General features: G+C 42.5%; 1 protein-coding gene across 9 annotated transcripts in view; it reads right to left on the reverse strand.

The window, feature by feature from the left end:
- The window catches only part of LOC137346600 (general transcription factor II-I-like), a 237,451-nt gene that overhangs the window by 109,936 nt on the left and 100,642 nt on the right, over nucleotides 1-26,873 (reverse strand). For all 9 annotated transcript variants that reach the window (XM_068010145.1, XM_068010146.1, XM_068010150.1 and 6 more), the window contains 4 exons: nucleotides 25,129-25,180; nucleotides 23,866-23,915; nucleotides 13,569-13,640; nucleotides 11,933-11,998 (listed from right to left, as the gene is read on the reverse strand). In XM_068010145.1, coding sequence (XP_067866246.1) covers nucleotides 11,933-11,998; nucleotides 13,569-13,640; nucleotides 23,866-23,915; nucleotides 25,129-25,180 — 240 coding nt within the window. The remainder of the gene's footprint in view (nucleotides 1-11,932; nucleotides 11,999-13,568; nucleotides 13,641-23,865; nucleotides 23,916-25,128; nucleotides 25,181-26,873) is intronic.

The following is a 26,873-nucleotide window of genomic DNA, read 5'->3' on the forward strand; positions in this document are numbered from 1 at the left end:
AGAGTACTTCACATTGCTGGTTCATAGTCACTTCATTCTCCTACATTTCTCTTGTTCACCCACTCATAGCAGAACATGCCAGGTTAACACTCATTAGTCTTCCTCTGGACTATTTCTTCTGATGTTTTCAACTTGATAATTTGTTTATTTTACCGTAGCCACATATTGATCTTCCAAATCCACCAATATAAAATCACCAGCTTGCTTTTTAACATAAAGCACATCGCTTTCCGCAAGTCACATCTACCGGTTTATACTGAGCTTGTGCAAAAGTCAACAGATTACTTAAAAGCCTTGTGTATGGACACAAAGTCGGCTACAGTATATAAAGCGGAGTAGTGATGAACAGTTATTTTTCAGAATGGAACGATGAATACAACGGTGTCCCCCAGAGGTCTGTATTAGGACCACTGTTTAATCATAGCAAATTCCAGATCATTAATATATAAAGGATAATTCAAAGACTGCAAATGATATGAAACACAGGAATGTAGTAAACAGTGAAAAACATAGGAACAGACCAAGAGGACATAGACTGTGAAATGGGCAGACAAACAGCAGATGCAATTCAACAGACTGAAGTGCAAAGTGATGCATTTGGCAGGAAGAATATAAATCAAGGGTGTACATACATAAATCTTTGAAGGAGGCAGGACAGGTTGAGAAAACTTTGAAAAATAAATCCAGGATCATTGGTTTTATAAACAGAGGCAAAGAATACAAAAGCAAGGAAGTTATGCTAAACCTTTATAAATTACTGGTTCGGCCCCAGCTGGAGAAATGTGTCCAATTCTGGGCACCACACTTTAAGAAGGATATCATGGCTCTAGAGAGGGTTTAAGGAGATTTAGTAGAATGGTAACAGAGATGTGGGACTTCAGCATCATGGAGAGACGACAGAAGCTCAGGCTGTTTTCCTTAGAACAAAGGAGGTTAAGGGGAGATTTAACAGATTATGAAGAGCTTTAGATTAAGTAGCCAGGTAGATTTAAGCTAATTAGCAAAAGAATCAGAGGCAAGATGAGGAGATAAGTTATAACTTGCTGTCTAATAATGTAAGATCCTGGTTTCAGACTTGCAGCAAATTATGGAGGCAAGAGGGGCAAGTTATCTGAAGTAGAATAGGAAATTAGATTGAAAAAATAGAATGGTAGATGAGCAAACATTTAAAGAAATAATACATAATTCTCAAATATAAACTGCACTACAAAAGTGGTACGGCCACACCTAATTAGAGCAGTTAAGGATATATTAAAGAAGTTTACAATGTTGCCAAAAAGAGTAGCAAGATTGAGGACTGCAAGGGTTTTTTAAAAATCAGCAAAGCAGGTCTAAGAAGTTAGAGAAAATATGAGTAAACTAGCAAGAAATAAAAGAAATTAGTGTAAGTAAACATGGGTCCCTTAGAAGCAGAGACCAGAGAAATTATAATTGGGAATAGAGAAATATCAGAGACATTAAACAAATATTTTGTCTGTCCTCACAGTAGACAACGTACCAGAAATTGTAGGGAACCAAGGAGCTTAAAGTAATTACTATTCACCAAAAAGTACTGGAGAAATTAACAGGACGAAAAACCAACAAATCCTTTGGACTCGATGGCATACGTCTGAGGATTTCATAAAAAAGGTGGCTACAAAGATAGTGGGTGTATTGGTTTTGATCTTTCAGAATTTCCTGGAGTCTGGAATGGTTCCCTTGAATTGGAAGCCAGAACGGGTTCAAAAAGGAGGGAGAGAAAACAGGGAACTACAAGCCAGTTAGCCTGATATCAATAGTAGGGAAACTGCTAGAATCTATTACCCTGGAAACAGTATAGGGTACTTGGAAAATCACAGTATTAGGTAGACTCAACAGTTTTATGAAAGGGATATCATGTTTGACAAATCTATTAAGTGTTTTGAGGATGCAACTAGCCAATTTTTTAGCCAAGCTGACACTGACCCTCCTATTTCATGAGCCTCAATTTTGGCAACCAGCCTTTTATGTGGTACTGTGTCAAACACTTTACAACATCCATTGCATTCCCTTCATCAAAAAAAAACTGACTCAGATTAGTCACACACAATCTGCCTTTTGCTGTCTCTCCTTAATTAATCTTTCCAAGTACTGACATTTTTTTCTTCAGATTATTTTCTAAAACCTTACCCACCAATGTTAAACTGACCGTCCTGTTGTTACTAGTAATGTCATCACCCCCATTCTTGAACAAGGGTGTCACATTTACCATTTTCTAATTCTCCAGCATTTCCCCATATTTAGGGAAGATTGGAAGAATATGGCAAGCCCAGCTATCTCCATGCTGACTTCCCTTAGCAAACTGGATGCAAGCCATCTGGACCAAGTTACTTATCCACTCTAGCATCGCCAGCCTTTCCAGTACAACCTGTGTTATGAAAGTGCTTCCATTATTCAATTATTTTTGAGGACTAGTGTTTAAAAATTGTGGAAATTGATTCATTTGAAAGACTGAAGAGATTCCATAGACGTTGGACTTTGGATTTTTTTTTTTTTAAAAAGGTCACTGGAAGGGCTTGGGACTTTGTTTTTAAAAAAACCCTTACAGGAAGTCACATGTCTTAAGATAAGTAAACAGCAGGAGCCTTGGTGACATGGGGAATTGTTTACAGAGAACTGACATGTCAAGATTTATGGTGGTCAAGAGTTGGTTTTGTTTTAGGATGTTGTTTTGAGTCAGTTGGCAGTAAGTCTAGTAAGAGAGAAGCCACCAGCTCATCCTTTTCCATCTCGGAGAAACTGATGCCACATTTCTGAAAAGCCTGCCAGACTAATCCTTGACGTTGCCTGAAGAGAACTGCTCCAAAAAGGTCCCAGTGACAGCCGTCTACCTGTATTTGGACACCCGACTAAAGGGACAGCTAAAATCATTCCATATCTTATCCTTTTTTCTTCAAGAATTAACAAGTATTGGGCCAAAGTATTTTGTCTTTTTTTGTAAAGTGGACCTCTGCAGAGAAAACGTCTTTATTTTTACAGTGTGTGTGTGTGCTCGTGTGTGTTGGGGTAATTTAGAAGAGAACTTTCATATTTCAAGCTGCGTGTTAATAAGCTTTGCATCATTATTGAATAAGCCTTGTTTCATAATAAATTAATTATTTTGCTTATTAAAGAAATTTGGTTGGTGGATTTTATTCTGAAACTAAAAATAGAGTATATAATTGGTTGTATTGGTAACTTAGTAAAACATTTAAATATATGTTGCGACCCGCGGAGAAGCAGAACTAGCGAAAGACACTGCACTCCTCCACCCTCAGTCATAACGCCTGCCTATCAATTTTCAAGCCATCCATTACCTCTACCATCTCCGCTAAATTTTGTCAGCATCCTCTTCCTAAGTAAATAATGATACCAAGTACACACTAAGTACCCTAGCCTTACCCTGCTCCTCTAAGCATATATCATGTTTTTTGCCCATAAGTGGTGCCAGATCATGCTGAATGGCTGAGCAGGCTTGATGAGCTGTATAGTCCACTCCTGCTCCTGTTTATGTTCTTAGCCATCCCCGAAATCTACCCTCAGAATATCCAAATCAAGGGACGCCCTTCAATCTAACTTGTCAACCCCAGAATAGGTTTTATGTTTGTTTTCTTTGCAGGCATTGTTGCAGGATTCAGTGAAGAGCTCAAGAATTCTACTACAGGAACTACAGCACCATTTGGTGTGAATAAGCAGTAGATACAGGGAAGCACAGTTGCAAAATAAAAAAAAAAAAAAATCAGGACCATGGCAACATCTGGTGAGATCAAGCAGGAAATACAAGACATTACATCTCAGAAAAAAATGAAGGTGATAGTTTGTACAATCAGATGGCTGACAAAAGTTAAAAGTTTGCATTAGATCAAAGGAATAGGCTTATCAGGTTGCCAGAAAAAGTGGTATGCTCAAGGTTGGAAGGAATTTAGAATCCAAAGGACCAAGAAACCGATACTGTAAAAGCTTCTTTAGGTATGCGAAAAGGAAATTAGCAAGGACAAATGTGGGTCCATTACAGGCGGAGACAGGAGAATTTGTGGTGGAGAGTGGGAAAATTAAAAGACTAAATTAATTACTTTGTGTCTGTCTTCAAGGAGAAAGACACAGAAAATCTCCCAGAAATACTAGGGAACCAAGGGACATGTAAAAATGAGGAACTGAAAGTAATTAGTATCAATAAAGAGGTAGTACTCAAAAAATTAATTGGATTGGAAGTTTATAAATCCCCTGGACCACATGAGTAATGAAGGAGGTGGCTATACAGACAGTGGATGCATTGGTTATCTTTCAAAATTGTTTAGATTCTGGAAAGGTTCTTGCAGCCTGTAAAGTGGCAAATGTAACTCCACTATTTAAGAAAGGAGGGAGAGAGGAAACAGAACTACAGACCTGTAGGATGAGATAACTGGACACTTGGAAAAATAATGATATGATTTTGCAGTGTTAATATGGATTTATGAATGGGAAATCATGTTTGACAAACCTGTTGGAGTTCTTTGAGGTTGTTACTTGTAGCATAGATAAAGGAGAACCAGTGGATGTGCTGTACTTGGATTTTCAGAAGACTTTTGATAAAGTTCCACGCAGGAGGTTAGTAAACAAAATTAAAGCACATGGGATTGTGGATAATATACTGGTATGAATTGAGAATTGGTTAACAGACAAAGCAAAGGGTAGGAATAAATAGGTCATTCTCAGGATGGCAGGCTGTTACTAGTGGGGTACCACAAGGATCAGTGCTTGGGCCACAGCTGTTCACCATTTATATAAATGATCTGAATATGGAGACCAATTGTAATATTTCCAGATTTGTTGATGACACCAAAGTAGGAGGGAATGCAAGTTGTGAGGATGCAAGGAGGCTTCAAGGGAATTTGGACAGGCTAAATGAAGGGCAAGAACATGGCAGATGGAATATAATGTGAATAAGTGTGAAATGATCCATTTTGACAGAAAAAACAGAAAGGCAGAGTATTTCTTAAATGGGGAGAGATTGAGAAGTGTTGACGTCCAAAGGGACCTGGGTATCCTTGTTCATGAGTCACAAAAAGCTAGTATGCATGTGCAGCAAGAAATTAGGAAGGCAAATGGTATGTTGACCTTCATTGTAAAGGGATTTGAATGCAGGAGTAAAGATGTCTTGCTGCAATTGTATAAAGCCTTGGTGAGACCGCACCTGGAGTACTGTGTACTTATCTAAGGAAAGATATACTTGCCATAGAGGGTGTGCAAAGGAAGCTCACCAGACTAACCCCTGGGATGGCAGGATTGTCTTATGAGGAACAATTGCATAAACTGGGCCTGTATTCCCTACAGAGTTTCGAAGAATGAGAGGTGATCTCACTGAAACTTACAAAATTCTTACGGGGCGTGACAGGGTGAATGTAGATAGGATGTTTCCTCTGGCTGGTGAGTCTGGATCCAGAGGACAGAGTCTCAGAATAAGGGGAAGGCCATTTAAAACTGAGATGAGAAGGAATTTCTTTACTCAGAGGGTGGTGAATCTGTGGAATTCTGTACTCCAGAGGGCTGTGGAAGCTCAATCATTGAGCATGTCAAGACAGAAATCGAAATATTTCTGGATACTAATGACATCAAGGGAGATGCGGATAGTGGGGGAAAAAATGGCATAGACATAGATGATCAGCCATGATCTGTTTGAATGGCACAGCAGGCTTGATGGGCTGAATAGCCTACTCATGTTCCTATTTCCTATGTTACTAGATCAAAGCACTCTAGTCCTGCCACATCCAGTCGTGAATGATGGGGGAGCCCAACATGTCAGTGCAAAAGACAAGGCTGAAAGGACTTGCATTCATCTTCAGCCTGAAGTGCCAAGTGGATGATCCACTTCGGCCTCCTCCTGAGGTCCCCAGCATCAGGGATGCCCGTCTTCAGGCGATTCGATTCACGCTACATGATATCAAGAAATGGCTGAAGGCACTGGATACAGCAAAGGCTATGGACCCTGACAACATCCCGGCAGTAATACTGAAGCCTTGTGCTCGGAACTGGCTGCGCCCTTAACCAAGTTGTTCCAGTGCAAAACTGGCATTAACCAACAATGTAGAAAATTGCCCAGGTATATCCTGTGCACAAAAAGCAGGACAGGTCCAACCCAGCCAATTTCTGCCCCATCATTCTACACTTGATCGGCAAAGTGATGGAAGGTGTCATCGAGAGTGCCATAAAGTGGCACTTACTCAGCAATAACCTGCTCACTGATGCTCAGTTTGGGTTCCACCAGGGTTCCTAACCTCAATTTAGCTTTGGTCCAAACATGAACAAAAGAACTTATTTCAAAACATGAGGGGAGAGTGACTGCCCTTGACAACAAGACAGCATTTGACCAAGTGAGGCATTAAGGAGCCCTAACAAAATTGAAGTCAATGGGAATCAGGGGAAAACTCTGCACTGGCTGGAGTCATACCTAGCACAAAGGAAGATGCTTGTGGTTGTTGAAGGCCAAACAGGTCAGCCCCAGGACAACCATCTTCAGCTGCTTCATCAGTGCCCTTCCCTCCATCATAAGGTCAGAAGTGGGGATGTTTGCTGTTGATTGCACATTGTTCAGTACCATTCGTAACTCCTCAGATACTGAAGCAGTCCGTATCCACATGCAGCAAGACCTGGACCAAATTCAGGTTTGGGCTGATAACTGGCAAGTTACATTCGCGCTACACAAGTGCCAGGCAGTAACCATCTCGAACAAGAGAAATTCTAAGCATCTTCCCATGGCATTCAACAGCATTACCATTGCTGGATTTCCCCATCAACATCCTGGATCGTTGACAAGAAACTTAACTGTATCAGCCATATAAATACTGTGGCTACAAGAGCAGTTCAGAGACTGGGAATTATGCAGCGAGTAACTCACCTCCTGACTCCCCAACACCTCTCCACCATCTACAAGGTACAAGACAGGAGTGTGATGGAATACTCTCCACTTGCCTGGATGAATGCAGCTCCAACACTCAAGAAGCTCGATGCCATCCAGGACAAAGGAGCCCTCTTGATCATTACCCTGACCACCATTGGCACACAGCAGCAGCAGTGTGTACCATATACAAGATGTACTGTAGCAACTCGCCAAGTCTCCTTCGACAGGACCTTCCAAACACACGACCTCTATCACCTATAAGGACAAGGGCAACAGACGCATGGAAATACCACCACCTGCAAGCTCCCAAATCACACACCATCCTGACTTGGAACTATTCCCCCGTTCCTTCACTATTGCTGGGTCACAAACCCGGAACTCCCTTCATAACAGTACTGTGGGTGCAAGAACACCAGATGGACTGCAACGGTACAAGGCGGCAGCTCACCACCACCTTCGCGAGGACAATTAAAGATGGGAAACAAATGCTGGCCTTGCTAGGAACTCTTATCCCATGAAAGAAAAAAATCAGTGTCTGGTCAGATGTTCAGATGTAACTGTGTGCTGCATATAATCACAAGGCCAAACAGAAATGGGGGTGAGAGTTGCAAAGAGCAAACTAAAAACAGCCACACACAGTTGTCTCCACATAATCAAAGTTGAAGGGGCTAGGCAAAATATCCACTCGAGTGGAGCAGCACAGTGAGGCCCAAAGGAATGTTATAGACTGGGGATCATGTGGATAAATGGCTATCAACGGAAAATGGTCCTCTTATGAAGGGGCTCAATTTCAAATTACTTTCATTTTTTTAAACTCAGTTATGTCAGATAGCAAGCACTGCACATTGTTTCTTCTAGTCAGCATGCACCTACTTCATGCAAATGACTCAATTCCATAAACTCTTGCCGTCAGGTTCCTCTGACGTAAGTGGCTGCTGTAGTTCAGTTGGTAGCACTCTTGCCTCAGTTTGAAAGTCATGGGTTCAAGTCCCACTCCAGAGATTTCAGCACAAACTTTCAGCTGACATTAATGCATTACTGAGGGAGTGCCCACTGTCAGAGATGCCATCATTTGGATGAGATGTTAAACTGAAGCCCTGTCTGCTCTCTCAGGTGGACATAGTAGATCCTACCACTATTTTGAAGAGCAGGTGTGTTCCAATATTTATCCCTCAATCAACATCACTAAAAACAGATTTGGTCATTATCATATTGCTGTTTATGGGAGCTTGCTGTGCTGCCATGTTTATTAAACTCACCAGTGGCTACACTTCAGAAGTACTTCAATGGCTGCAAAGTTCTTTGGGACATCCCGAGGTCATGTAAGGCGCTATACAAATGCAAGTCTTTCTTCTTTCCTTCACTAGCATGATCAGATACCCGCTCTGCCAGTTACCTTGACAGAGATATTCAACCCAAAGTTAATGCTTTAAACACTACACAAGAGATGAACAGTTCTACACATTTACAAAATATTTACATTAAGGCAGTAGGTCAAACTCTGCCTCTGGCAATCTGCAATAAATGGAGGCATTTTTGCACACGGGCATCGTCAATTAATGTTACAACAAATCTGGATTTTGTTTACCATTGTCAGTGCCTTGCTTGAGTGCTTAATCAGCTTGTCCATAATAGTCATTTTCGTTCTCTTCCGCCACTTACAACCATTTTACATTCCCTCCCTCCCCCCGCCCCACAGATAGAATTTCTACACCTGTTAACCAGGCACAGGTCACATCTTGCATGCATATACACGAGTCACAGTCAGTAGCTGTCACAGTTCAGGTTCTTCAAATAGATGCTTCAAGGTTGAAACGGCAGTGATAATCAACAATTTTTGAAGCACTGCTCAGTCAACCCATTCCATAAACTGCAACTAATCTCCATGGCCGACAAGAATTGACCACTGCTGGCGCTCCTTCATTTCAAGCATCATGATTACTTTGCTCCTTACGGGCACCAGCAAAGGTCCTTGAACTTTCTGCATCACATCTCAATCCACAGGCCTTGTAATGGTCCAATTGCAAATTTATAACCCATTCTGTAGAAAAATGACAATGTCTCTCAAGACTTTTTGTGTTTGTGCTACTAATGGAATCCATATGTCCCTGAACAATAGCAATTCCACAGAATTATCAACGTTACTTGGTGGTCTTTTTTCGCCACTCGTGAACAAAGAGCAGTCAACAATCCAAGTTGTTGAATGACTTTTTTTGACTCTTCTGGGCTGTATTTTATAAGCTCACCGCTGAGTTCAAAAATGGCGGCCCACCCGTGCGGGCCGCACGTCACAGAGCTGCTGCAATATTCAGCTCGGCGGCTCATTTAAATTGCTGAGGCAGACCACCCACCCCGATGACCTCGAGGGGACGGGCTGTCTGTCCCGGCAACGGTGCAGGCGTCATCGCACAGGCACTGACACCATTTTTAAAGGGCTTTGAGCCCTACATAGCCATTTAAAGGGACATTTTTTAATAAAAAATTAAATAACTTGATCCTGACCCTCTCCCACCCCAATAACCATCGAATTAAGTACCTGCCCTCTCCTCACCCCAAAAGTTCATAAACACTAAACTTAACCCCTTCCCATCATTTCCTAGACCAATGGGCGGCACAGTGGTTAGCACCGCAGCCTCACAGCTCCAGCGACCCGGGTTCAGTTCTGGGTACTGCCTGTGTGGAGTTTGCAAGTTCTCCCTGTGACCGCCTGGGTTTCCACCGGGTGCTCCGGTTTCCTCCCACAGCCAGACTTGCAGGTTGATAGGTAAATTGGCCATTGTAAATTGCCCCTAGTGTAGGTCGGTGGTAGGAGAATTGAGGAAAGGTGGGGATGTGGTAGGGAATATGGGATTAATGTAGGATTAGTATAAATGGGTGGTTGATAGTCGGCACAGACTTGGTGGACCGTACAGCCTGTTTCAGTGCTGTATCTCTCTATAACTAATTAAATTACTCTGACGTCACTCCACCAACCACCTCCCCTCCCACCCATAGAAATTTACCTGCTCCCCTTCCCCACCCCCTGCAGGAATGCCGGTCACCAGCACCAATATCGGAGTGGACCAGACAGCGCGAGTGGGTAACTAATTAATTCCTTCATTTACATTTTTAAAAAATATGTAAACTTGTCTCCCGTCGCTAAGCGGCCAGGGCAGGGGGGCGGGGGGGTTGCCACAAGGCCTCACCACCACCAATATCGGGCCAAGCCTTCCTGGTGGATCTCTGCTGGAGGCATTTTCCACTCCCCACCCCAACGCCTGGGGGGGGGGCTGAAAATCCAGCCCTTTAAAAGAAGAGCACTTTTCAATGTATGGTTGAACATCAATGGCAGCTAACTTTGCTAAATGCCCACATTTTTATTTGTGCGCTATACTGGTTGGGGTTTTACAACAATCCAACAACTGGTCAGTGATGGCTCAGTTGGTAGCTCTCTTGCCTCAGAGTCAGAAGGCTTCAACAATCTAGGCTGACACTTCAGTGCAGTAAATACTGAGGGAGTTCAGTACTGTCAGAGATGCTGTCTTCCGGATAAGACATTAAATTGAGGTCCTAGCTGCTCTCTCAGGTACTTGTAAAAAAGATCCTATGGCACTATTTCAAATAATAGGGGAGTCCACGCCAATGTTCTGGCCAATATTTATCCCTCAATCAACATCACAAAAACAGACTTATCTCAGTGCTGTGTGCGAATTGGCTGCCGCGTTTCCTACATTACTACAGTGACTACACCTTAAAAGAGTATTTCATTGGCTATAAAGCACTTTGGGACGTCTGCTGGTCATGAAAAGCTCTATCCAAATGCAGGTCATTCTTTAAGAGGCTCACAGTGATGAAGAAAGCCATAATTTGACAGAATTTTTTATATCAAATCATATATACACTACAGCTCCACTGGACTGAGCATGGCATAAAAGGACTTTAGCTCATAATAGTACTAGACATGACAAGTCACAAGCGTGCTACAGTCAGTTAGTAACTCTTAATTGTCTTGCAGTCATATCCAAACACAATTAATGTGGCTCACAGTACAATACACTACAGATATGCTATCAACCTGATGAGTGAAATGCAACTGCAAAATATCAGTTTTATATAAATCATAGAAATTAAAGCTGAGGAAACATTCACTTAGCCTACTGCACCTGCACCAGGTCGCCCTTCAACTGGAGCCAATATACAATTTAATGTCCAGTCTAAGAAGATAACAACTCACATTTATATAATGCCTTTAAAATCTTAAAAAGAAAAATTCTAAAGTACTTAGCAGAGTTGTAAGGAAAAAATGAATGCCAAGTCAAAGGAGGAAACAGTACAACGGATGACCAAAACTTTATTTGAAGAGGTGGGTTTTTAGAAGGGTCATGAAGGAGTTGGAAAGGCAGAAGGGTTTAGGTATAGGATTAAGGTAGTAGAAGGTACAGCAGCTCTCCATGGTGGCCATGGGATGTGGATGCATAAAAGGCCAGCATCAGAGGAATAGAGTATTTGACGGTGGTGAAAGGGGGGGGGGGGAGTGGTTGTGGGGCTGCAGAGGTTACAGAGATAATAATGGGCAAGGCCATCAAGTTATTTAAACAAGGTTGAGAATTTTAAATCCAAGGTGTTGGGGACCACCATGGATCAACAAGAACACAAAACGATGTATAGACAAAACACAGTGAAACTACGCATTCAAAACAGTTTGAAATGCTCAATTGAATGTCGATTGTCAACAAAATTGTTTTGTTGTTATAAGAGATGAGAAAAGCAATGGGAATGTTTCCATTTCAGGCTAGTGGACAGAGCTCACTACTGTAAGCGCTACTTAAAGCGGAATAAAAAAAGTGCAGCAATACCAAGTAAATCCCGACCACCACCATCCCACCAGCCAACATGTTAAATAATAGAAAGTAACAATACAAAATATTTAATTGGGAAGAAATACACTGCAACAATTTTGTGCATGAGCACAAGGATTTAGTGTACAATCAAATCAGCTCTTACAAGCTGTGTTTTGCATTTTTGATTTAAAATACACAGGAGATTACATGTTAATATAATGCACTCAAAAACAATTACCTTGGTAAGACTTTGACTGGGAAACTCCCTCAGTATCACTGGCTTCTGAAGTAGTCGCACTAGGCCCTGTCATAAAAGATGTCATTTTCAGTAACTTTTATGACTATTCTTTACAGCATGGTTACATTTTTTTTTAAATTACATATCATACTAACATATGAAAAAGAGAAAAAAAAAGATCATTTAGTCCATTAAGCTTGTTCCAGAGTTATGATGGACTTGGCCATCATGAATCTATCGCCCTCAACCCAAACAATCTCCTGGGACATGCAAAAAACAGATACATAAATGCAAGGACAATTCAGGGAAGAAAATCTGGGAAATTCCTCGCCGACACTCAAAGACCATTGAAATATGTTCCGGAAAACTATACTGCCCAATATACCACCTAACTCTAGCTCACAGTGATATCAGCCACAGCTAGGAACTCATCCAGTTCCCTTTGGAATATTTGCAGCCAATCCACAGTTAGTCCATGAGCCAGTAACTTGTTCTAAAACTCCATGAACTCTCAATGAACAGAAAATTTCTCCCACTATCTAACCTATTTCTAAGTTTGGGTAACTTAAGCGCATACCCCGGTTCACCCGAACCTATCTTAAGTTAAATGGACTATCCACATGGAGACAGTCTAGTTCTTTCACTGTTTCAGAGCATAACCACATCTCCTCAAAGTCTATGCTTTCCTAGAGCAAGAGGACTCAGTTACCATTATAGGCTTAGAAAACTGAGATTTAAAGTGAGATAAGAGTTTCCAGAGATTCTATCACCTGTCTATTCGATTTTTTTCTATCCTTGGGGCAGGCAGATTTCAATTTGCAAATCCATTAACAGGTTTCTGCCAATGCAATCTGTAATCAACTTTCCCTTTAATTACTCTTTACTTATGGGGAAAAACATATAAAGGCCAACTGAAATTAGAACTCCCTATGAGAATACTTGCAACATTACCCTCAGAAAGTCAACCATGCAAAACTGGCACTACAAATGTCAACTTTTTATTAAAAACAAAAACTCAGGTAGCTGCATCTTTTACTAGTGAAGTTCCTTCATGGGAAATAAAACATGGCATCACTTCTAACTATTTCTTACATTTTCCAATTCTTACCATCTTCTTTTGTCGATTTGCCACTGTCGATGTGTGCGCTCCCTTAGGTACCAACTCACCACCTGTATTTATTCTATTCTTCCGCCTCCATTCAGTCACCACTCATTTCTCTTTGCCCATCATCTTCCTCTCCTGCAATTACTCCATTATATTCCACTCACTTAAAAAAACTGTACAAATCTGCCTTTCTTTCCACTTGCACATATCCCTTGCTCTAACTATACTCCTTCTAGGTTTACTGGCCCCCTCTCTGCTTATGACCCCTTTCTTTGCCTTTCTGAGATAAGTTGATGTTGCAATGTTGGAATATGTCACACCTTCCAACAAACCAAATCAGGCAGATGATTGCAACAATGCATTCACATCGTGTGCACATACCAAACAGTAGCTAGTAAAAGCATTAAAAATTCAATGTTTTTAATAACAGATAGAGATAAACAACCAATTCTGATTGCACCAAATCATGCTGAGCATATATTTATCACATGTGCCAAAAGCCAAGAACAACAAGCTGGATTTTCACATTACCTTGAACACTGTATCGATAATAATCTGGATCTTCTGGCTCAGCTTTAATTGCAACTGGTTCAACAGATGTGCCTGAAAGAGTTTTGAAAAATGAAAATCTTATACAATACTAATCCAAATTTATGAACAAGGAAAGCAGAGATTGCCGAAAAAGGATTTTATTTGTCGCATTTTCCCCTTCCGAGGGGACTGAATCTCTATTAGGATACTGCTTCAGATACTGGGAACGCCCCCGTCTTACCCAAGTATCCATTATTCACATGTGGTTCTTAAAATGAGTGCCAGTAGGCTATTTAACCACAGCCAAGCCCAATGCTTTCCTCACCAACAGCCACTTAACACTGGCAATTGTATATGGAGATGACAATCAAAAGCAGCAATACTGGGACCACTTACCAGCTACTTTGCACCTGCTGTTCTCAATGTTTTTATGGTTGCGTTGACAACACAACCACTAGGTGGTGCTGTACTGGCACATGCACAAATGCAGCCTCGACTGAAACATCACTGCGACGTTTCAGGCAGCTACCAGCAATAAAAATGGCGCTGCTCAATATGACACAGAAAGCAAATTGAACCCAAACCCCCCTCTCCCCCAATGTCTGCATTTGCCGCCTCCATCTCCCACAACAGTACCCCGCTCCCTCCTGCAATCACCGCCTTGTTTCCAACTACCTCCCGCGATCACCACTCCCTCACACAATCGCTTGCTTGACACTCCATCCTGCTGTCCTCTCCCGTGCCTGCAGCTCGCCATTCCCTCCAGCCACTCCCAACTGTTCGCTGCTCGCTACCCAACCCCCCCACCCCCACTTTTTTTCTCATCAGTGGGCAGGGGCAGCAGAGAGCAGTCGGGAACGGGAGAGAACGACGGGGTGGAGCAGTGAGCAGTCGGGAGCATGAAAGCACGGTGTGATGGAGCAGCAAGCAGTCGGGAGGGAATAACGAACAGACGGGCACAGGAGGGGCCGGCAATTAAGGCACTGATCGCAGGTGGGAACGGGGTGTGGGGGATGGAGGCAGTGACCGCAGCCACTGAAGGGCGACAATGCTCGGATATCATTACAACTGACATTATCATGTGATGATGTCAGTGCACTCATGCGCAGATGTATACTGGTAAGCTGGCAACTGTTCAGACGCACTGATGACATCAGCAATCACTCTGCGTATGGTCTGCATTGTCAGCAGACTTTTTTTTATATAAAGTTGATGTTGACAAACAACATACAACTTTGTCTAAAAAAGTACAAGAGAGCGCAACTTCAATACTTAGCTCTTTTTTGCTACGTTAGAAGTGGAACTTGTACTAAATATTCAGCCATCAGCCAATGTTACATTCACCAACGCACTCTGTTCACAAGCACTTTAATCATTAAGTAGTCAATTTCAAAGGTTCAAGGTGAACTGAATTAAAGTCAAGGTGAAATTATTTCAATGGCAGATCAATTAAATGTATTAACCTGTTTAATGGTTATTTTAAAGCACACTTCACTGCCCTTGCAATTTGATGTTCATGGTGATAGATTCAGATAGCACAGAAGGAGGCAATTTAGTCCATCACTCCCCACTGGTTCTCTGAAAGAGCTAGCCACATAGTCTCTCTTACCCCATCCCTATATTCTTTTCCACTTCCCTTTTTAAAGCTATTATGGAATCTGCTTCAACCACTGTCCTGAAACACTATTTGTACAAGAAAAAAATTGCACATCCTCTCCCTTCATTCGAATGGTAATGATCTTTAGTTTTGTCTTCCTATTACCACTTGTCTAATACCCTGATAACACTACCATAAACCTCTCAATTTTGAACACCTCCATCAGACCTCCTCTGAATCTTTGCTGTGTTAATGAAAAACCCAATTTTCTCTATACTCCCCTCATAATTGAAGTCTCTCTGGTATAATCTCAGATTTGAAAAAGACAAGCTACATTTGACATTTTAACAAGGTTCTTTGAGGAAATAATGGAGGGTACTAATAATAGGTGTAATGGTGTTTAATAAGGATTGGATTTTAACAAGGTGTTTGATAAGATTCCATATAGGAAGATTATTGATTAATATGAAGGAATATGGTATTAAAAGGAATGTGATAGCAACATTAGTAAACTGGCTAAAGGATAAAAAAAAAACAGGAGTGGTTAAATGAATGTTTTTGGACTGGAGGGATAGATTAGTATATAAAATTTATAAATACAAAATGGGAAGATATTTGACTGTGACGATTACAAAGACATCAGTAGAGTGCCACAGCAAAACCAGATTATGGCATAATGTGTGTAATTCAACACCAAAACTCTGAAGGGCAAAATATTCACTTAACAGGAGTAAGCAATGGCTGCAGATAGAAAATACAGGACTTCAATTTCAAGTCACATTCAATCAAGAGGAATAAACTATGAATTATTTTTCAAAGCAGGAAAAAATGGTTTTCTGCAAAGCATTTAGTTCATTTTCTTGTAAAATGCTGCCAATGTAATTATCAAAAAAGGCCTCCACTACCTACGCAAAGTTCTGCTTGCACATCAAATTGTTACAATAGTGTTTACCCAAAAATACGTTTCTCTTGTTGGGTACAAGCTTTCGATTTCTGATTTTCTACTGGCTCCCCCCAACCCAACGGGTAGTAAAGATTTACTCTGGAAAAGCTCACGGAAATCCAAGCTATTAAAAGTGTAAACAATGTATGAGAAAATTCTCAATTTGTAAATGCATAATTGATCTTAGTTTAGTTTAGAGATACAGCACTGAAACAGGCCCTTTGGCCCACCGAGTCTGTGCCGACCATCAACCACCCATTTATACTAATCCTACACTAATTCCATATTCCTACCATATCCCCACCTGTCCCTATATTTCCCTACCACCTACCTACACTAGGAGCAATTGCTAATGGCCAATTTACCTATCAACCTGCAAGTCTTTGGCATGTGGGAGGAAACCGGAGCACCTGGAGGAAACCCACGCAGACACAGGGAGAACTTGCAAACTCCACACAGGCAGTAACCAGAATTGAACTCGGGTCGTTGGAGCTGTGAGGCTGCGGTGCTAACCACTGCGCCACTGTGCCGCCCCAACTTCTGAAACAACTTCAGTTATATGTTTATGCACAATGAAAAGCAATCTTGTTCTGTAGTCAATTTACACTGCTACCGTCAATACTTTGCTTCATAAAACAGCCTTGTGTTTGATTTGCCCATGTCAGAGATAGTCAAGGTGATTCAAGTGTAACATGTACTCTGGCCAAACCTCAGAGAAGAATTAACTCCACAACAAGGCTTGTTTTAATGCATAACAGTTCTTACTTTTCTATCATAAGAATTAAGAGTATGTGATCAATTATTTGAAGAAAGACTTGAACAAATTTGGGTTTTCAGTTTGGAAAGAAGATCTCAGATAACCTTAGAGGTATACAAGTATAAACAAACAAAAATTATACATTTGAAATGTTACTCGAAAACAAATTGAGAGATTAGGGGATCGGGTCAACTTAAAACTATTAAAAGGTAAATTCAAGACTGAAGTTAGAAAAATCTTGAGTGTTTAATGTATAGAGTGGACTTCCAAGAGGAGCACTGATGACGAAGATCCTGGAATCGAAGGACTTTAAGGATCTTTCTGAATGCCGATCCCTGTTTAGAACTGTGGGCAGAGGTGTGAAGGCAAGTGTCTGGCGCATCAAAACCAGATAGCTCCAGGCAGGTGGGGCTCATCAGTCTTGGTTGGCAGCTTACCTAGGAGGACAACTCCAAAATTAAAACCTGCATCCTTTCGGCACACACACATCAAAAACTCTGATTTTAAACCCCCAGCTACGGGCCAAATAGGGAAGTCTTTGTCGGTTGCTAGTAAGGAAGAACGCAAACAGTGCCAAGAGACTGGATGTTAATGTAGGAGGGGCAGGTGAGGCCCTCTAGCTTGCTTGGCAGCTCACCTAGGAGGACAACTCCAAAATTAAAACCTGCATCCTTTCGGCACACATTGCACCAGTGCAGCATGAGCAGCCTCAGACAAGAGAGGAGCTGCTCTGCACAAACCTCACCCACTTAAATACAATCAATGTGCCGGTTGCCCTACATCAGTCTACCAAGCCCTGTGGCTACGGGGAAGTGTCGGCTGCACTATCTTGTCAATGTGCTATTGGTATCGAATGAGGAAAGCAGACTCTGGTCAAATTAACAGGAGTTTGTTTACAAGGGGTTTTCTCACTAGGGAATCAACATGAACACTGATCAGCATGAAGTACAGACTCTTGACATCACATCCTGTGATGATGCTTAAGGTCTATATGCATAATCATCCCAGCAACAGCTTATGTACATTATACTACAGCGACACTGAAGAGTGCCTGCAGAGTCTCATCGACAGGTTTGCAGCTGCCTGCAATGAATTTGGCCTAACCATCAGCCTCAAGAAAACAAACATCATGGGGCAGGACGTCAGAAATGCCCCATCCATCAATATTGGCGACCACGCTCTGGAAGTGGTTCAAGAGTTCACCTACCTAGGCTCAACTATCACCAGTAACCTGTCTCTCGATGCAGAAATCAACAAGCGCATGGGAAAGGCTTCCACTGCTATATCCAGACTGGCCAAGAGAGTGTGGGAAAATGGCGCACTGACACGGAACACAAAAGTCCGAGTGTATCAAGCCTGTGTCCTCAGTACCTTGCTCTATGGCAGCGAGGCCTGGACAACGTATGTCAGCCAAGAGCGACGTCTCAATTCATTCCATCTTCGCTGCCTCCGGAGAATACTTGGCATTAGGTGGCAGGACGGTATCTCCAACACAGAAGTCCTCGAGGCGGCCAACTTCCCCAGCATATACACACTACTGAGTCAACGGCGCTTGAGATGGCTTGGCCATGTGAGCCGCATGGAAGATGGCAGGATCCCCAAAGACACATTGTACAGCGAGCTTGCCACTGGTATCAGACCCACCGGCCGTCCATGTCTCCGCTTTAAAGACGTCTGAAAACGCGACATGAAGTCCTGTGACATTGATCACAAGTCGTGGGAATCAGTTGCCAGCGTTCGCCAGAGCTGGTGGGCAGCCATAAAGGCGGGGCTAAAGTGTGGCGAGTCGAAGAGACTTAGCAGTTGGCAGGAAAAAAGACAAAAGCGCAAGGGGAGAGCCAACTGTGTAACAGCCCTGACAAACAAATTTTTCTGCAGCACCTGTGGAAGAGCCCGTCACTCTAGAATTGGCCTTTATAGCCACTCCAGGCACTGCTCCACACACCACTGACCACCTCCAGGTGCTTAACCATTGTCTCTCGAGATAAGGAGGCCAAAGAAGAACTACAGTTCTTCTACAGAAGTACAGGGGACAGGTAGGGAATGTCTTCAGGTCATAACCCTGCACATAGGCGGCCTCAGGGTGATGGTCACTCTCCAAAGATCGGAGCAGATGTGGAGCTTGCATTCTCCTAAGGCAACACAGCAGACCTTTTTAAGTACAGTGCTGCTCTCCCCAATTGGGGGAAGGGGAAGGAACCCAAAATACAGCCTTCCCTCCCTGCAGCTGCCAGGTCAACACTCCTGACTGGTCATCGATCACTGCAGCTGAAACATGAAGAAAACTCAAATTCAAAGGACAACTAACTAATAGAGGACACCCAGCTCATGGAATTTCAGAACACTTTCAGACAATACAAGACCAGAGCGTAGAACACCCCTCATAGCTACAACACTGGGCAGGCACAATATTGGCATAGCTGCTCTAAGTGAAACAAGGTTTCATCTTGAGGAAGCAGGCACAAGCTGCACATTCTACTGGACTGGCAAGTCCAATGACCAGCCTCGACAGTCAGGTGTGGGCTTTGCCATTCGAGCTGAATTGGCACCCAAGATCAAATCACTTCCCAAGGATTTCAACGACCGATTCAGTGTTATGAACACTGGATCTTGTAACATGATTATGTCTTAAAAATTGTGATTTTTCAAAGTTCAAGATGGAGTTGGAAGGTCACCACTACTCTGCAAAAGGTTGCCAGGACAACAGAACACAGATCAAAGAGAGACTACAGGGCGAATACCTGAAGAACAATGGGCTTCGCCCTCCCAGACTTTAGGGTAGTAAAACAAGGAGTCAATAATTCAGAAAATGTAAATGTACCAGGCAACTGTTAGCACCTAGGAACAATGGATGGCCCAAGTGGCTTTGTGAAACTAGACTTCTGGACTCTGCATTTTGAAGCAGACTATGTTATTGACTTCTGAGTCCAGACAAATTTAACAGACTTTCTGAAGGCAAACAGACTGTAAGAGAAGAAACCCAGAGGCTGTAAGAGAAGAAATTGATGGTTTTGGTCTCAAAGCAGGCTGGAAGAGGGTCAGCGGTTGAAGCCTTACAGAGAAGGAACCAGCAATAGCAGCTCAAGAGAAAGAGGAGAAACCTGCGATAAGAAACCTGTTACAGGAAAAGGCTGTGAAGTCTTGAACCTGTTTAGAGAGTCAAAGCTTGTGGAGGAGAAGACGACCAGCAGAATCACCAGGAGACTCCTTATTATCGGGTGTCCAGGTAGGAAGTACTCAGAGAAGCAAGCGAAGGGAACATTTTTTTGAAACACTCGGAGATCCAACGCAATGCAACTGGGAGGAGTTTAGGACTTTTAACCACAAAGGATTTTGTCATCAAAAAGGTCTGTGTAATGTATAAATGATGAGAGGTTTTCAAGTATTTAATAAGAAATTACCTTTCTTCATGATCAGCTACTTACAAGGTACTATTCAATTAATTGGGGATTTCCTTTAGTTGTTATAATAAAAGTCTTAAAATATGAAATCTTGTCACGTAATTCTTGAAAGTAGTCTGGGAGTTCATATCTCGTATTTTTCACATTAACGATCTCACTGAGGTTGTAACACTAGAAACCAGTACACAACACTCATCAGCACCAATACACCAACAATGGCACACACAGACAAGGTCAAAGGAGGCATTCTACCACGATCTCAGCAGGATCATCAGAAGAGTACCACACCAGGACAAATTCATCATCCTTGGTGATTTCAATGGCCATCTTGGTACAGACTGTAATACATGGAGGGGAGTACTGGGACACCACGGCATTGGTAAACTCCAGCCAGCTTCTTCTCTCTAAGTGCAGTGAGTTTGACCTCACCATCACAAACACCACCTTCCAACAAGCTATTAAGTTGGAAAAAAATCTAAACATTGGCACATGCTGGATGACATTACTGCATGACAGAGACACCTCAAGGACATGCGCTCTACCCACAGCCTCAGCGGTGTTGAATGCTGTTCAGACCATAGACATGTCAGGAGCATCAAGTCCTTGAAGATAACACTTAAAGCGCTCCAACACAGTCAAACCACAAAAGAAGCTTGTAACTATCCTAAAAGACAGGAACAGGAATAAGAATTAGCCATAGAGCTTGCAGTTAGACCAGAAGATAACAGACACTGAAGATTCTTGGAAGCAGTCAAGGGATATCACTCATAGCACAGCATCAAAGGTCCTTGGATTCATCAAATGTAAGCACCAAGATTGGTTCACCAAGGACAACCAAGATATAGCAAAGCTATTTGATGACGTACACTATGCTCACAGATCCCATATACTTGACCAAAAAAAAAAATCAGCAAGAAAAGCCAGATACCATCAAGCAAAACACACGTTGCAGGCCAAATTAAGGGAGAATCACCACTGATGGTGGGAGAACAAGGCTGTAGAGCTTCAGGAAGCAGCTGATAAGCGCGACCTGAAGGCTCGCCGTGAAGGTTTCCATCCTGCCTAAGGCCCCAAAACCAACAGTATGACACCCGTCCTCTCAGCAGACAGCAATCAGCTTCTAACGAACAGGCACGAGATTCTCTCCCATTGGGAAGAGCATTTTAACAATCTCCTGAACCAAGAATCCAGTCTGCGACGACACCATTGAATCACTTCCACAGCATCGCATTCTGGGTGAGCTTGCCCTCGATGCATCTCAAGCCAAAGTCACCAAGGCCATAAAGCAATTGTCTGTGGGTAAGTCTCTGGGAGCCAATGGCATTCCACTTGAAGTATTCAAGTTGGGGAAGATGGTGGCATAGTGGTAAGGTTACTGAACTAGTAATCCAAAAGCCCAGGATAATGCCCTGGGGACATGGGTTCAAATCCCACCACGGCAGCTGGTGGAATTTAAGTTCAATTAATTAAATTTTAAAAATTGGATTTGAAAGCTAGTCTCAGTAATAGTGCCATAAAACCATCTTCATCTGTTGTAAAAACTCATATGGTTCGCTAATGCCCTTTAGGGAAGGAAATCTGCTATGCTTACCTGGTCTGGCCTAAATGCGACTCCAGACCTACAACAATGTGGTTGACTCTTAACTGCACTCTGAAATGGCCTAGCAGGCCACTTAGATATCAAGGGCAATTTATAGGGATGGGCAACAAATGCTGGCTTTGCCAGCAACAACCACATCCCATGAAAGAATATTAAAGTATGGAGGGGCTCACATGGTTTGGAAGCTCACTAGACTCTACTGCTTAATCTGGAACCAGGGGATTGTGCCTAAAGATTACAATGATGCTTCCATAACTCACCTGTACAAATGGAAGGGAAGCAAGTCCATCAGTGACAATGATTACAGTACTTCACTTCTCTCCAAAGCAAGCAAAATTCTTACAAGGGTTATTCTCAATAGGCTTGTCACTCATCTTACAGGCTCCATGTACCCAGAATCTCAGTATGGCTTCTGTGCTGGATGAGCAACAGTTGACATGATCTTGCAGCACATCAAATTTAAGAAATGTCCCGCCAACAGAACAAGGACCTCTACATGGTGTTCACTGATCTGACGAAGGCCTTTGACACAGTAAACCGTGAAGGCCTGTGGAAAGTGCTGTACAAATATAGCTGCTCTGAAAAGATGATCAAGGTCATTTGTTCATTTCATGACAGCATGATGGCCATCATGATGCAGAATGGTGCCTTATCAGATGCCTTTCCTGTCACCTATGGCACCAAACAAGGTTGCATTTGCCATCTACTTTAAAGCCACGATCTTGTACGCACGGAAAGATCTCGACATAGGAGTACACATTCAGTTGCAAAGGCTCAAGGATCACACAAAGATCAAAGAACAGCTATTCAGTGAACTCTTGTTTGCTGATAACAGTCATCTCATAGCACACACTCCAGAGGACATCCAGCTGCTTGTTGACTGCTTTGCTCAAGCCTCAGAACACTTTGGCCTTACAATCTGAAAAAGACAGATCCAGTACTAACTTGCCCCAGCTTTAAACTCCAAGACCCCATAGCCACAATCAACAATACACCCCTAAAGTCAGTTCAGAAGCTCTGCTATCTTGGTAATATCCTTTCCAACACCACCATGTTGGATGATGAAATTGCCCATCGCTTGGCAAAAGCAAGCTCAGCATTCAGCAGGCTCACCCACAGTCTCAGGAGAGAGCATGAAGTCTGCCTCAAAACAAAGATCAAAGTCTACCAGGCAGTAGTTCTCACATTACTTCTCTATGTCTGTGAGGCGTGGACAACCTATCAGCATCACATTAAGCAACTATATGCATTCCACCTTTGCTGCTTATCTGCATCATGTGACAGGACAAAATCCGTAACACCAAATTTCTTCCAAGGTGCTATGTACCTGGTATCAAGCGCATGTTCAGCAGAGCTCAGCTTCACTGGGTTGGCCATGTGGCTCACATGGAGAAGTTCTGCATACCAAAGGCAGTATTCCACAGCCAGCTGAGGACAGGAACCAGCACATCCCAAACTTAGATGCAAAGACATTCTGAAAGCAATCTCAGAGCCTGTAAGTTGGACCCACTACATGGGGGGGGAAAAAATACCATGGACAGATCCAAATGGAGAAGTCTCTGGCATCAAGCAACCTCAACATTTGAGGAGAACAGAGTCAGGTCCCTGCAGGACAAGTAAGCATGCCACAAAGCCAGTGTCTTCACCCACCTCTCCAACAGTGATATTGTATGTAATATTTGGAAGCAGATTTGCAGACGAAGATTTTTTTAACATAACGAGACAACAACCTAGAGGGTGAACAACCGGTTTCCTTGCTGAACACTCATCCGTCGAAGCAACAGGAGAATCCATCACCTTAATGGATATTACGGTGACTAGAATTAATCAAGATACTTTCATTAAATTCCATTAAAACTGGATGGAAGTAAAATACACAAGTTGCCATTAAAAATATAATGTAGAAATTTTCAGTGGCTATTGATATCGCATCAACATCCTCTGAGTTATTCTTCAACAAAAGCCCACAGCACTGAGAATTTGAAAAAGCAACACCTACTTGGTTGGCTGTCATCACATGGCTCTGTTTTCACCTGAACTGGAACAAAACTATAAAACAAAAATATTATTCAAATATCACTATTGTCAAGGTTTGCTGGGCACATGGTTTAAATTGGTAGCCAGAAACACAATACAGATCAAAAAAAGTTATTTTCCACTACTTTTCTCTCACCACCTTTTCTGAATAAGTCAACACTGGTTAAAAGATACCTTTAGCACACCACCCATTTCATTTATTTCATTCATTTACAGATTAGAATAAAAATTATAGAATCTTGTAGCATGCCATCTACATAACATATCAAGCACAAGTCCCTGAAATGAGGGGCACCCACATAAAAGCAAGGCAGTGAAAGGTTATTGGGGGTAAGCGGGAATATGGAGTAATCAGTTCAGCCATCAACTTACTGAATGGCGGAGCAGGTTAGATAAGAGTAGACAGGAAGGACCTGTATTCCTAGCGGAGAGGTCAATTACCAGGGGGCACAGATTTAAGGTGATTGGCAGAAGGATTAGAGAGGACATGAAGTAAAACTTTTTCACCCAGAGGGTGGTGGGTGTCTGGAATTCACTGCCAGGAACAGTGGTGGAGGCAGAAACCCTCAACTCATTTAAAAGGTACCTGGACATGCACTTGAAGTGCTGTAACCTACAAGGCTACGGGACCAGGTGCTGGAAGCTGGAACAGACACGATGGGCTGAATGGCCTTCATCTACGTTGTAATTTATCTCTGGTTCTACAGTTCTATGGTGAGGCCAAGTGGCCTACCCCTGCTCGTAATTCGTATGTAACTATATTCTTGAAAAATCACCGCCAGAAATATGGAGCAGAGCAATACATTCAGGACCACAGGGAAATGAAATATAGTCCTGATACTCCATCACTTCCAACAGTTTCCAACATCTGATGAGCTAGAATCCAAAATATCAAACTATTTTCTTGGAACCGCTGCAGCACTGCGGGGGCGGCGAGCGAGAGAGTGGGGGGGGGGTGAGAGAGAAGGTGCGCCATGCGTGCAGGAGATGGGGGAGGGAGAGAGAGAAAAAACATGAGGTGAGAGACAGGCAGACAGAACAGGGAAGACAGAAGAAACACCAAGTGGCTAAGAAGGAAAAGCAGATGGAGGGGAGTTGGGCAAAATACAGAGACAGGCAAGTCACTGTTCACACGGTGAGTGCACATACCTAGTAATCACCACAAAAGCTGTAAGGGTGGAACAAAAATCAATTTACTTTTATGATCCCTTATTTTTCTTCTCACCTGGCAGCTGGCATCTGTGTATTCTCCTTTCCAGTTGGTTGTTCTACGTCCACTATAGAAAAATAGAAGTGTAATTGTAAAGGAGTAACTTGCTAATGCGACAATCACTGGATTTCAAATATTCATCTGAAAAGCTGCTCTATAAATTCAAGGGTAACCTCAACAGAACAAAAATTAATGTATAAGAAAAGTTGAAACGCATGGACAATTCCATGCCTTTTATTTTACAATAATTTTGAAAATTTAACATCTTGCTTAATATAACTGGAGGGAAATGGGGGTGCGAGAGCGAGGGAAAGGGGGGTGCGAGAGCGAGGGAAAGGGGGGTGCGAGAGCGAGGGAAAGGAGGGTGCGAGAGCGAGGGAAAGGAGGGTGCGAGAGCGAGGGAAAGGAGGGTGCGAGAGCGAGGGAAAGGAGGGTGCGAGAGCGAGGGAAAGGAGGGTGCGAGAGCGAGGGAAAGGAGGGTGCGAGAGCGAGGGAAAGGAGGGTGCGAGAGCGAGGGAAAGGAGGGTGCGAGAGCGAGGGAAAGGAGGGTGCGAGAGCGAGGGAAAGGAGGGTGCGAGAGCGAGGGAAAGGAGGGTGCGAGAGCGAGGGAAAGGAGAGAGATTGCTTTGAAAAAGGAATATCTCAACTGATTTAGTGTTGGCATAAAGGGAATTTGAAAACAGCAGTTTACTTTCCTGTGCATTAAGGGCACACAGAAAACCAGCAGTTTGAATTTGTGCCAGCAGATGGCACACAAATACAGAATAACTGCTACATTGAAGGTGGAGTTCTGACTGGGATGAACCAGTTGTGTTACAGGTATACAAGAGAATTTTCCTCACAGTGCTAACATGGTTTCCTATGGCCGGGCATCCAATAACAACTATTTGTTTGACTTTCCCTTGCATTTTTAGATATATAACTTTTTTGCTTGACAAGTTGCTATAAAGGGCAAGCTTATAATTTCACAGCAAGGAAAACAGGGCATCTGGGACCTGAATTAGCAGGGCAGCAACTGTTTATTTCCCTAACCAATCAGGTTGAAGAAATATGAAATTAACAGCATAAGGACTGAGAAGTAAATGTAAATTAGAGTGAGATCCTTGGTTTTATTAATGGAGGAATGGATTATAAAAGCAAGGAAATTACATTAAACTTTTAGATAAAAAACTGTTTGGGCCTTGGCTGAAGTGCTGTGTTCAATTCTGAGCATTACATTTTAGAAAGGATGACAAGGCCTTGGGGAGGGTGCATATGAGAATTACTAGAATGGTACCAGGGAAAAGCCAGCAGCATCATGATGGGCCAAATGGCCTCCTTTTGTGCTTACTCATTCTATTAATTCAATATATCAAATACAAGAGGAGAAATAATGGGAAGGAAAGAAAGACTGAATTCAGAGAAAAGAGACAAAAAAAATTTAAATTTTGTAAATAGTTAACAAGTAAAAGGTCAAGGAATGACACTCCGTACAAGTTAATGTTCAGTGCCAGAAAGGTTGATTGGCAGTATTTTAACAGTGAACACACGATTGAAAGGGTACTTAAACTTTTAAATGGCCAAGACTTAACTTTGAGCTTAGTTGGTATCTATCGTGCAAATAAACCAAATGCACGCATTCAGTACATTTTAATCATTAGGCAGACAGTGAGATACCATTTTCACAAACCTAATGGCATAGCGTGCAGTTTGGGCAGCAACTTTAAGATATTTAAGTTTAACTGCACATTTGCCCCTTCACCTGAAGTTACTGTACCATT

Source organism: Heterodontus francisci, chromosome 30, assembly GCF_036365525.1.
Source record: "Heterodontus francisci isolate sHetFra1 chromosome 30, sHetFra1.hap1, whole genome shotgun sequence".
Taxonomy (NCBI): Eukaryota; Metazoa; Chordata; class Chondrichthyes; order Heterodontiformes; family Heterodontidae; genus Heterodontus; species Heterodontus francisci.